We start from the raw sequence: 12,549 nt of genomic DNA on the forward strand, positions 1-12,549 counted from the left end.
ACCAATCTTGAATGAAAAGAAACTCTGCAATTCTCTTCCTTTTACCTATTATTACTCTAGAGATTATTATCTTCAGCTACGATTTGCCCCTTCATCTTCGATTGATTTGTTCAAAAAGGTCTTAACATCTTTTGAGTCAAACGTCCCCCATCAAGCTTGTGAAAGGTCAAATGCTGTAGCATTTAGTTGCTTATAATTGCAGCTTTTTTATGTCTTCAAGATTTTATAAGCTCAATAAAAAAAATAAAAAAAAGATGTTCCCTTCTGGAAATAGTAGTGGGAACCCTATTCTCCAGTGTGCAATACCATCTTTTTACAGCTCTAATTCTTCCTTTCTTGGCCTTAATGGCAACCAAATACTCCTTCATCAACATCAAGATCAACTCTCTACTCATTACTTAGCTGCTAATAATGGTCACTTAATCGACAACAGCAGCTCGGTGATGTTTGCAAACAATGTCATCCACAACAAGTCAAATAATCAAGAAATTTGCTATCCTTTAAATAAGATGATCAAGAAACCTATGAAAAAGGATAGACACAGTAAAATTTTGACATCACAAGGTCATAGGGATCGGAGAGTGAGATTGTCCATTGGGGTTGCTCGTAAGTTCTTTGATCTACAAGATATGCTTGGTTTTGACAAACCAAGTAAAACCCTTGATTGGCTATTTATAAAATCCAAATTAGCCATTGAAGAGCTCACTACTGGTCAAATGAACACCACCAGCCCTAATGAGTCATCAGCAGCAAAGAAAAGTCCATCTATTAATTCAGAATGTGAGGACGTTGTTCTTTCAAGAGCAAAACAAGAGGAGGCTATACTTAATTTGGTTGCTAGAGAGTCAAGGGTAAAGGCTAGAGAAAGAGCTAGAGAAAGAACAATCAAGAAAGTTTGGAGCCAAATTGAAGCAAAAATTAACTCATCATCAGTAGTAAAGGAACAGACGAAGATTGATGAAATTAAACAAATGATTCACGGATCTGTACTTGTAGAAAGGAAGAATATCAAGTCTTCTTCCTCAACTTTGGGTTTTCATCACCCGAATCTCAGTGGTCCGGAACAGGCTGCAGCTAATTCTCACTACAAAAGCTCCTCTTCTAGTACCCGAAATTGGGATCATGACGTTAATCGAACAATAATGAACTCCAGCTTAAGTGCAGTTATGGCTACAATAAGTACCTCATCGCAAGGTAAACTTCTAATTACAAAAGTGGAGTCCAATTTAGTCATTTAATTACTTCCACAATTCTCATTCTATATATATATATATCTTCGCTTTGCGAGGGTCTATCGGAAACAACCTCTCTATCCCTCGGGGCAGGGGTAAGGTGTGCATACACACTATCCTCCCCAGATCCCACTAGTAGAATTTCACTGGGTCGTTGTTGGTGTTGTTGATATATATATATCTTCTCTTAAAATTTCCAGTTGTTCAAGGTTGCGATCAGAAATCATGGGACTCATATCAGTGCAGCCAAATCTAAAGGTCGGGGGACAGCGTAAGCTAAGTAAAATTTCGTTTCCTGTTTATTAATTTCTAGGTTTGGTACCACTATAGAGGTGCCTTCTGTTTTTGTTTTCGCAAATCCCTCTCTGAGCCACAGGTAATGGATGTTATGGTTTGATTTGGTGCTTAATTTTGTTTTTGTAAGTCTACTAAATATGTATCAGCCGGTGCACTAAAAGTTTAGGAGTTTTTGGTGTAGTACTGTATTACAAGAAAAATAAGAATAAGTGAAGTTAAAAAAGCAACCAGATGATCTCAGAATCTTGCCACTGCTCTACGTACCTTAAATTCCTAGAAATTGAACTGAAATCAATGTCCAAGACATGGGGCTGTAAATTTTCTCTATTCCAAAACATGGTGCTATATTATGTCCACTTTTAGCTTGATAAAAATTAATTAAGCCGGAGGACCAGTACTTTTCAACTTGACACTAACAAAAGAAGGATTTGAAAATTAAATGAGATAATAACCCATTAAAATTAAGTGCCAAAACCAGAGAAACACTGAAGTACTTCACATTAACAAAGGAATATTTTCAGATCATCACAAACTTACCCCTGCAATGGATTCGGGATTGACTTCCTCCTTGCACAGTGTAGCCCTTAGTATCAGCACTGGAGTTGACATGATCATAATAAACAGTGACGAAGTCAGAAATTTTCTTAAAGATGTTCAAATTTGAAAGAAGTGAAAAAGAATTTCGATAAAAGGTATTCAATGTATTATATACCTCTAAAACCTAATATTTTACATATATATACAATGTAAATTTTCGACAAAGGGTTGTTCAATATATATTATATACCTCTAAAACCTAATATTTTACCTATATATACAATGTAATTTTTCGACAAAGGACGGTCGATTGAGCACCCTTGATATACTAAACCTAGATACTGTAATTCATAGTTTTAAAATAAATACCTAGCTAAGTGTTAAAAATAAACATTGTTAGCATATATCTAACTTAGTAAGCCTCTTTGTCTGCTTAAAGCTACAATTTGTCATCTATGTTTATAAAGAAACATGCAAGCACACTATTGTGTTGTGATTGACCAAGTTAATCACTTGGTTTATTGGGTAAGCATTCTTAAGTAATTGCATAAGTTTTAGTTCCTTTTTATTTTGTCTTTTTCTGTCTTTTTTCCTTCCTGCTTTTCGTGACTATAGATATGGTTGATCTAATTCTGTTACTTAAGGAATCAGAGTTTTCAATCCGAAGGAACCGCATTACGTAACAAATCAAACCATGGTTGAAATGCTTGTTATATCATATTGTCATATTGAAAGCAAGTCACAATGTTCTAATTTTGGCTCAATGCTGGAAAAATGTAGTGTTACTAACTTATAATGAAGTAATAACAGGAAAATATCCCCTTGTTTAAGTACCCTAGCGTGGAAATAATTCTCTAACTACAAAATTATTACTCTTAATTCCAGGAGAAAAGATGAAAACAAGAAAGGCTTAGAGGCACTGTAAGCTCAGTTCCTATGAGTCTCTAAGCAAACAATTATACCTTTTCTTTTAGCAAGCAATTATACTAAAAGGATATATGAATGTCATGATCCATTGGCTACCTTCATTTATATTTTTTAAGGGATATTGCAACAAGGCCTGAGTTGTATTCATGAGTACAGAAGTTGGTGATCTTAAATTCTTGCCATGTACTGTGTTTTATATATCTTTATGTACTCTAATCAGATGCAAAGGACTTACAATATGAGGAAATCAAATGGTTTCTGTGGGAAAAATGTAAAAGTCTTCTTCTGCTTTTAGTGAATGTTTTATACTAAATGCCTCAGGCGCACAAAGCACTTAGCTTACCTATTACTACAATTTTCTGTGTTCTATGTTGCAGTAGAATATTACATAGCTGTAAAAGCCTAGAACTCTGCACCAGACTAGAACCAAAACATGATTTATGAAGAGGCCGCGCTTCTATTCATCAATTAAAGATGTCAAAGGTTATGATTATGATTAGTGCCTAACCCCACCATAGTGGTGGATTATGATTTTAAAAAAAAAATAGTTTATGACTTATGACTTCACCATGATTTTGTAGTCAAAATTGGTAGTCAACCCACCCCAAAAACTTAACTTTGATACTATTGCCTCACTTTTATGTTATACCATGCAACTTTTTCTACTATTTTTCCTACAAGGAGTTAAAGATTACTCCTACTTGGGAGAATTATTGTTCTTTAAAGTTAAAACTGACATGAAAAATATTATCTTTACCAATAATATGTCCTATCGGACTCTACCATTTCCCAGAATTGGTCAGTACACATCTTCTTGTTTTCCTAATTACTATATACTGACTAGTAATCCTATCTTAAAATCATGGATGTAATACTTAATTATGTCATGTTTATGATCATAAAGAGATTCCACTTTGATAATAAGACAGACCGTTGGGTAAATTCATGTCTTCCCTATTCGAAGTTCTAAGTACTCTTACTAAGTTCAAAAAGTTCTGGAGGAGAAGGAGAAAAAAACAATGCAAGGGTGAAGGGCCTAAAAGCACAAATGAGCAAAGATGATGGAACCTGCTAAAACATGCTAAATCAATTCTAAGTTACCAATAATGCTATTATTAAATGAATTTACCAGCAATTACCGTACCTTCTATGACCTAATTGTGTACATATGTTTTTCAATGTCTGTTTATAGAACTTAAAAACTCTTTCTACTATACTATTATCAAAGGATTTTTTATGCACTGACAATAAACAATTTTTTTATACTATCAGTAAATCGTAACATGTGATAGAAGTTTGTTAGTACTTATTATTTTTATCAGATTATCAATTAATACTTATCAAGAGATTATATATAATTACTTAATAAGTGACGTAATTATATAAATAAATTGGAGATTATATATAATTACTTAATAAGTGACGTAATTATATAAATAAATTTTACATCGTTAGTGTATAGAACTTATATTCTTTTAGGATTTAGCTTCAATACACTAATAGTGTAATAAAATTTGTTCAAACAACTCTTCATAGCGGTAGTCAAAGATAACTTTTCATAATAAGTGGAATTAGTAACATGAAAGATAAGACAAATAATGCTAGTATTTTCTAGATTACTGATTTTCACTATATTAATTAACTATCAAGTACGAATACAATAGTGTAAAATTTCTTTTTGATTTAACTATTGATAGAACTTGTGGGAGTAATTGAGCTTAAAATTGAATTTCTAACTTGTGATGGAGAGGGTATCAAAACAAAATCAAAGCTATTCGATTACTCATATATATTGAGGGACACCCTCCTTCTTGTCCTAGTGTATATCTGCCAGCACTGGCATTATGAGCATGTCAACTGAACGTACTGTGTGTTTAGTAGTATGTCAAAATGCTATGCAGTTCACTGAAATTAAACTGGTGTAAAACTTTTGGATGGGAGATCATTGACTGTCTCCCAGTTAACTAGCAGAAACTTTTAATGCAAATCATTTGGTTGGCTTAAATCTGGATGCAGTTTCTTTGACTAGCAGATAACTATGTGCACCATTTTTGAATTGGATGTAGTTTTTGCACTTGTTATATAAAGAGTTTTATTAGGTAATACTTTCAAAACTAAGCACAAGTAATTATCATTATTAAACATGAATCTATAACCTCCAGAATATGATTAGTGAAATGTTTCAACTTTCAACTAGTTAAACTAACACTAGATGTAGAAGTTTACGCTTATGTATAAAACTTAAATCTTTTGCCGAAATAGATAATGGAAAATAAAAACTTAAATTTTTTGCCGAAATAGATAATGGAAGATATAATTTACAACTACAAAAATATTTGCTCTCAAAATCATAAGCTATAAAGTTCTATTTTCTTTTTGGATCTGGGTAGGGGCGGCAAATGGGTAGGACGGATCGGATATGGACGGGTCGAAATGAATAATGTAAAAATGGATGAAATATCTGGTCCGACCCATATTTAATATGGATAGAGAATGGGTTAACTAGTGGATAATATGGATATTCATACTATTTGAGAGAATTCTTAGTCTCTCAAACTTGAGGAACATCCAATTTGAGTCTTTGCAAATATAAAAGTTAAACTCATTGGTTATCCATTTCTTAAGTGGATAATATTTATTCATATTTAATAAAAAAATTTATTATCCAACCTTTTTTTTTGGATAATATGAATGAATAACTGTTTTTTAATTCATTTTACCACCAATAGAACTGGGTGCTCAACTTTTTCTATTCTTTTCTCCAACTAATTGTGTGAGGAATGAATGAGTCCTTTCTCTGTGTTCTCATGATATCAAAGGCTGATAGGGTTGTGATGTAAACTAAAAAGTGTTTAATATACAATATATAATTTTTTTCACTACGAGGTTAAGTTGGCTTACAATACTATGTAGCTTTCTTCTAATTAGTCTAGCTCGATGACATGCATATTTTAATTAATATTTCTTTTGCTTCTTTTTTTTTCTTCCAATTTTGAATATTGAATGTTACTCATCTTTTTTAGTTGTTTGACACACTTTCTTTTGTAGTTTGTCCTTAAAAGTATATTATTTTTATGTTTAAAAATAATTTAACTTTAAAATTCTTATTTTACATTTAGTAAAATGATCTATAGTCAAACAAATGTCTATAATCTATTTTAGACCATAAATTTTCAATGCTTTATCAAACAAGCGCTATAAAATGGGATGGAAGGATTAGATTCTAAAGAAACTTTTCAAGAAAAGAAGATTGTGCGGAAAGAAGTAACTAGATCGATCAAAAACTTTGTGTTACAAGAGTAAAAAAACGTTTTAACTTAATTATTTCAAAATATGAAAATGTATTAATTCTCTTTTACAAACTACAGTAATTAGTAAAGAAAAAATTTCACAGGGTAGTATAGCTACAAGACAATAGATAGAGGTAATGGAACTCAAGTCTCAAGTACTCGATCTTAAGCAGCTTTAATTTTGCTTTCGGACTACGGTCAGGGATATTTCTTCATTATTACACCTTACTCTCTAGAAGACAAAGGAGGAAACCTAATTTTTTTATTTATAATTTTCTTTAAGTATTCATGATCACAAACACGCGAGTAGTTAAAACTTAAAAGAGCATGATAAAGCCATAAACAACATTACCAAAAAATTAAAAATTACACACATGTATATTTTATGTCCAAATCGGCCAAAAATGATATGCAACTTTCTATCATTTTAATTAGTACTCCATCCCTACACCAAAAGATAGTAGTATCTCACAGGGATCAAACATATTCCTCGTCTATAACGTAAAAACGTGCATGTGTCCACCTAAAGCAGAAAGTAGAAATGTTGAAAGAATATGGGATTCATACATAGTTAGTTAGTTACCTTGAACTCAAAGTGGTTGCTTTGGATGTTGAGTTTCATTCGCCATGAGAAATACTACATTCTTTTAGATTGTGTGAAGAAGAAAGAGAAATATGGATAGTTTAACTTGACGTTTTTGAGGTTATTCCTAAAGGTTGTATTAACCATGTTAAGTCAGCTGGTAAGACTTATGTTCTCTGATGGAGACCAGGAGTCACAGTCTCATACCATGATGTAAATTACCCTTATTTAATTAATCATTTCACTTCTTCAGTCAAATTAAGGGAGACATGTAATGAGTACTACACTGAACCACAAAAATAAAAAAAGATAATTAGTACTACAAGTACTCCTACATTTAATTTAGTACAATATTTTTTTTTTCAAATAATAGCTGGAGTTCTATATTTTTAATAATTTAGTTAATTAATGATATCTTTCTCTTCAAATACGCTGCTATAAAAGAAAAGATTCAGTACCTAGTTTTGATATCTTGCGTAAATCCTGGAAAGAAGAGATAAATAAAATAGAATAACTCGGGAATGCAAAAGGAAATATATATATCTACATTTATTATTAATTAAAGATAATAAGAGAAACAAGCAACAGATGAAACATTAGACAGGAGAAGCTTTAGTTTTCTTTCTTTTCCTCAGTAAAAGGTACTTTATTCACTTCCATTAGTCACAAATAATAAATTTTGCGTAATAACAGTATTCTTATTGCTCCAGATACCTACATTAAAAAAAGGTACAGGATTTGGCAGTAAGTAGTACTGATGAGAGGATTTATGTGATGCATAAGCTAGAGCGCTAAGGGGGTTAAAATCACCTTATTGGGCTAAATAAACCCAAAGATAATCTTGTCATGAAGTAATATTGTCCGTTGCCAAGCCCGTACAGTTTTCCCGAAAAGACAACATACCGTTAACAGATTCTTACACCTTATATATAAGCTCCAAAGCTTTTCAACTACTAATACGAGACTTTGTTCAGCCCACCACCAGGATCTATGTGTGACTCTTACTAGCTTCTTTTTTGTCTGTGTGTGTCTCTTCTGACAGAGTATCACCCGGTTCAACCACTAAAAAATCCGTTGCATATGACACGTGGATATCGTTTATCAGAACTGGCATTCTCGCTTATGCTATTAAGACTCACTTGTTTCCGGAGCTTGGGCCTACTACAAGAAATCCCATTAATATGGTAGGCCTTGATGATCTCCGAGATTTCTTCTTATGATAAACCAAACGGGTCGGGTGATGGGTCATCACTGATAGGAATGACATAATGCTAATCCATGTTCCACACGGCCAAGGAAGCATCGGTTTTAATCTCATTATGACTTAGTCGTTCGGAAGAGCAATTAATTCGATTAGAGTAGTGGAATAGAAGGCAGCAAAGAATTAAATACTCCTTTCTTTTCCAATCGCCTCGCGAAGACAGACATCCAGAAAGGTTCTCGAGATCATACAACTAATAAAATAAAGTCGGTCACCACTGAGACAACTCATAAAAGTTGTTTCAGGTTCAAGGGTTAAAGCTTCTCTTAGGAGAATCCCTTTGCTACACTCGACTTAAAGGAACCTACTGTAATACCCCAAAGTTTTAATATCACGACCCCCGTTCGCCCTCCGTGAACCATCATGACGGCACCTAGTCTCTACGACTAGGTAAGCCTAACAGTACGAAATATAAATAACAATTGCGGAAGAGATAATTAAAAACCAGAATAATGAAATAAAACAATGTTTAAAATGCCGCTCGGCATACATGATAACAACTCTCGAAACTAATAACATTTCCCAAAATGCGGAATCTCATGATCACAAGCCTTTGAATGTCTACAAGCCTCTAACTCCAGAATATCTAACAAAGAAACAAAAGTACAGAAGGGCTAATATAAAAGGGAGAGTAGAAAGGGACTCTTCGGTCTGCGGATGCGGCAGATATACCTCGGAGTCTCTACGAACGCCTCACCTCAAACGTGATAAGTCTGAGTGGAGGTACCTGGATCTGCACATGAAAAACATGCACAAAAAAGGGCATGAGTACACCACAACGGTACTCAGTAAGTGCCAAGCCTAACCTCGGTCGGATAGTGACGAGGAAGGTCAAGGCCCTACTGAGATTAAATGAAATATAAGATATGACAGTATAAGATAAAGCAATACAGTTGAGAGATAATGATAAGAATTAATACAGGATAAAACGGACAACAACAACTGAAATAGAGGCTAAAACAATCACAAAAAATACCATTCTTCACAAAGATAATAACCGGGGATCTTTCAGTATCCCGAAGATCTCATAGTACGCTCAATATATACCAGGGATCTCTTGGTATCCCGAGGATATCTTGGTATCCTCAATATATGCTAGGGATCTCTTGGTATCCCGAGGACCTCTTGGTATCCTCAATGTATGATAGAGATCTCTTGGTATCCCGAGGATCTCTCGGTATCCTCAACATATGCTAGCACTTCAGCTCAAATCGTAAATGCGTGCAGGGGATCTCCTAGGATGTTGTCCCGTAGTCCCAAAGTAAAACACACAACAATAACACAAAGAATACTCAATTAAACTCAATTTCATACCAAAGTAAAACAGGTAATTCTAATGTAACATGATTCGCATAATACAAATAAGGCAGTTTAAGCAATAAAATAATTAAGTCAATTAAACATGCTTTTCTAAGCTAACAACAGGCTTAAATTTCAAGTAAAATAAGAAGGAAAGGAAAACACAATTAAAGCTACTTTAGTGAAAATCGAATTTTCAACAATTAGCACAAGTACGCACTCGCCACCTCACGTACAAGGCATTTCAATTGCCACAATACCAAATCCTAAGGGGAATGTCCCCCACACAAGGTTAGCCAAGCCACTTACCTCGAAACAACTCAAAATCAATTCGAAACCATGCTTTTGCCACGAGTACTCGACTCCAAATGACCCAAATCTATTCAATTCAATTGAATAATGTAAATAACACTTCAAGTAACTGATTCTACAAATAAATTCTAAGCTAATACGCGAAATTAGGTAAAATGACCAAAATGCCCCTCAGGCCCACGTCTCGTAACCGCGTAAAATTTATATTTTCAAAATCCTCATACTCTCATGAGTCCATTTATATCAAAATTATCCCAATCTGACATCAAAATCATGATCCAAACTCAATTATTTGGTCTAAGAACTTTTCCAATTTTTCCACCCCAAATTCGAATTTAAAGGATGAATTTAAGGATATAGTCGTGGAAAACAATCAAAACCGAGTAAGAATTGCTTACCCAAAACACCCAGGTGAAAATCTCTCTCAAAATTGCCAATTCCGAGCTCCCAAATCAATTTCTAACTTTTTTGAAACTAAACCCTTGAAACTCTGATTTTCTGCCCAGCAAATCCGCATCTACGATACCGCTTCTGCGGTCAAGGGGAGCGCTCCTGCGATTTCCACTTAAAACCCCTTCGCCGCACCTGCGACCCAGAATCCGCATCTGCGGTCACGCAGGTGCGGTACATCACCTGCTTCTGCGGTTCCCTGCTTTTCCTCAGCTGGCCGCTTCTGCAGCTTAATTCCACATCTACGGGAGTTGCATCTGCGGCCTCTCAACCGCAGATGCGGTTATGACAGCAGCCCAAAGAACTTTAGCTGTAAACTCCAAGTTTCCAACTTCCCGTTAACCACCCGAAATCATCCTGAGGCCCCCAGGACCTCAACCAAAAGCACAGACAAGTCATATACCACTATCCAAACTTATACAAATCTCCAAAACACCTCAAACAACATCGAATCAACCAATTAGCATCGGATTCAAGCCTAAGAACCTCAAAAACTCTCAAAATATGCTTTTGATCAAAAAGCCTATCCAACCTCGTCCTAATGACCTGAAATTTTGCACACACGTCACATTCAACACTATAGAGCTAGTCCAACTTCTGGAATTCCATTCCGACCCTCGGATCAAAATCTCGCTATCAAACCGGAAACTTCAAAAATTCAACTTTCGGCATTTCAAGCCTAAATTATCTATAGACCTCCAAAACATAATCCGAACATGCTCCTATACCCGAAATCACCCAACGGAACTAACGGAACTATCGAAATTCCATTCCGAGGCTGTCTTAGCACTGTTCTGACTACGGTCAAATTTCCAAAACTTAAGCTCTCATTTAGGGACTAAGTGTCCCAAAACTCTCCGAAATTCCAAATAATTCCTCCCGGCAACTCACAATAGTAGAAACAAACACGGGGAAAGAATTCCTAGGGGATCAGGGCATAAATTCTTAAGACAACCGGGTTGTCACATCCTCCTAAACTTAAATATTCGTTCGTCCTCGAACGAGCATAGAGACATACCTGAAGTAGTGAAAAGATGAGGGTAACGGTTGCGCATATCCTGCTCGGTATCCCAGGTCACCTTCTCGACCGGCTGACCCCGCCACTGAACCTTCACTGATGCAATGTTCTTTGATCTCAGCTTTCGAACATGCCTATCCAATATTTCCACTGGCTCCTCAATATAAGATAGATCCTTGTCCAACTGAACTGAACTGAAATCAACACGTGCGACAGATCACTGTGATACCTCCGGAGCATCGAAACATGAAATACCGGATGAACTCCTTCCAAGCTGGGAGGTAAGGCAAGCTCATAAGCAACCTCTCCAGCACGCCTCAATATCTCAAAAGGGACAATAAACCTCGGACTCAACTTCCCCTTCTTCCCAAATCTCATAATGCCCTTCATAGGCAAAACTTGAAGTAGAACCCACTCTCCAACCATATAGGAAACATCACGAACCTTCCGATCCGCGTAACTCTTCTGTCTGGACTAGGCTGTGTGGAGTCTATCCTGAATCATCTTAACCTTCTCCAAAGCATCCTGAACTAAGTCTGTGCCCAATAATCTAGCCTCACCCAACTCAAACCAACCCACCGGGGATCTACATTGCCTACCATATAAAGCCGTATACGGTGCCATCTGAATGCTGGACGGATAACTGTTGTTGTATGCAAACTCCGCCAATGGCATGAACTGATCCCAAGACCATATATATTTCCACCAACTGCTCCGAAGAGTAAGTAGTACACACAGGAATGAAGTGCACGAACTTGGTCAGCCAATCCACAATCACCCAAATAGCATCGAACTTTCTCAAAGTCCATGGGAGCCCAACTACAAAGTCCATGGTGATCCGCTCCCACTTCCACTCCAGAATCTCTATCTACTGAAGCAACCTACCCAGTCCCTGGTGCTCATAATTCACCTGCTGACAATTGAGGCACCGAGCTACAAATCCAACTATATCTTTCTTCATCCGCCTCCACCAATAGTGATGTCTCAAATCTTGATACATCTTCGCGGCACTCGGATAAATGGAATACCGTGAACTATGGGCCTCTCCTAACTCCCGAAGCCCATCCACATTGGGTACACAAATCCGACCCTGTATCCTCAATACCCCGTCATTACCAATAGTTACATCTCTGGCATTACCATGTTGAACCTTATTCTTGAGGACAAGCAAATGAGGGTCATCATACCGACGCTCCCTGATATGATCAAATAAGGAAGACCGAGAAACCACGCAAGCTAAAACCCGACTGGGCTCCTAAAGATCCAATCTCACAAACTGGCTGGGTAAGGCCTGAACATCCATCGCCATAGGCCTATCCGATGTTGGTAAATAAGCCAAACTC

The 12,549-nt window shown here is 36.0% G+C and overlaps 1 protein-coding gene across 1 annotated transcript; it reads left to right on the forward strand.

Moving 5' to 3' along the window:
• The first annotated feature begins 244 nt into the window (after positions 1-244).
• Positions 245-3,231, forward strand: LOC107770569 (uncharacterized). The gene is made up of 2 exons (XM_016589889.2): positions 245-1,194; positions 1,433-3,231. The coding sequence occupies exons 1-2, from the start codon at positions 255-257 to the stop codon at positions 1,486-1,488; spliced, it is 996 nt and encodes a 331-aa protein (XP_016445375.1). The 5' UTR covers positions 245-254; the 3' UTR covers positions 1,489-3,231.
• Positions 3,232-12,549: the final 9,318 nt, after the last annotated feature.

The sequence above is a fragment of the Nicotiana tabacum genome, chromosome 3 (genome assembly GCF_000715075.1).
Source record: "Nicotiana tabacum cultivar K326 chromosome 3, ASM71507v2, whole genome shotgun sequence".
Taxonomy (NCBI): domain Eukaryota; kingdom Viridiplantae; phylum Streptophyta; class Magnoliopsida; order Solanales; family Solanaceae; genus Nicotiana; species Nicotiana tabacum.

What these genes read in the sequence shown, in the direction of transcription:
- LOC107770569 (XM_016589889.2), top strand. Translation starts at nt 255, where the DNA reads ATGTTCCCTTCTGGAAATAGTAGTGGGAACCCTATTCTCCAGTGTGCA. An exon ending in AATAAGTACCTCATCGCAAG is followed by an intron (nt 1,195 to 1,432) that starts GTAAACTTCTAA and finishes TAAAATTTCCAG; the next exon opens with TTGTTCAAGGTTGCGATCAG.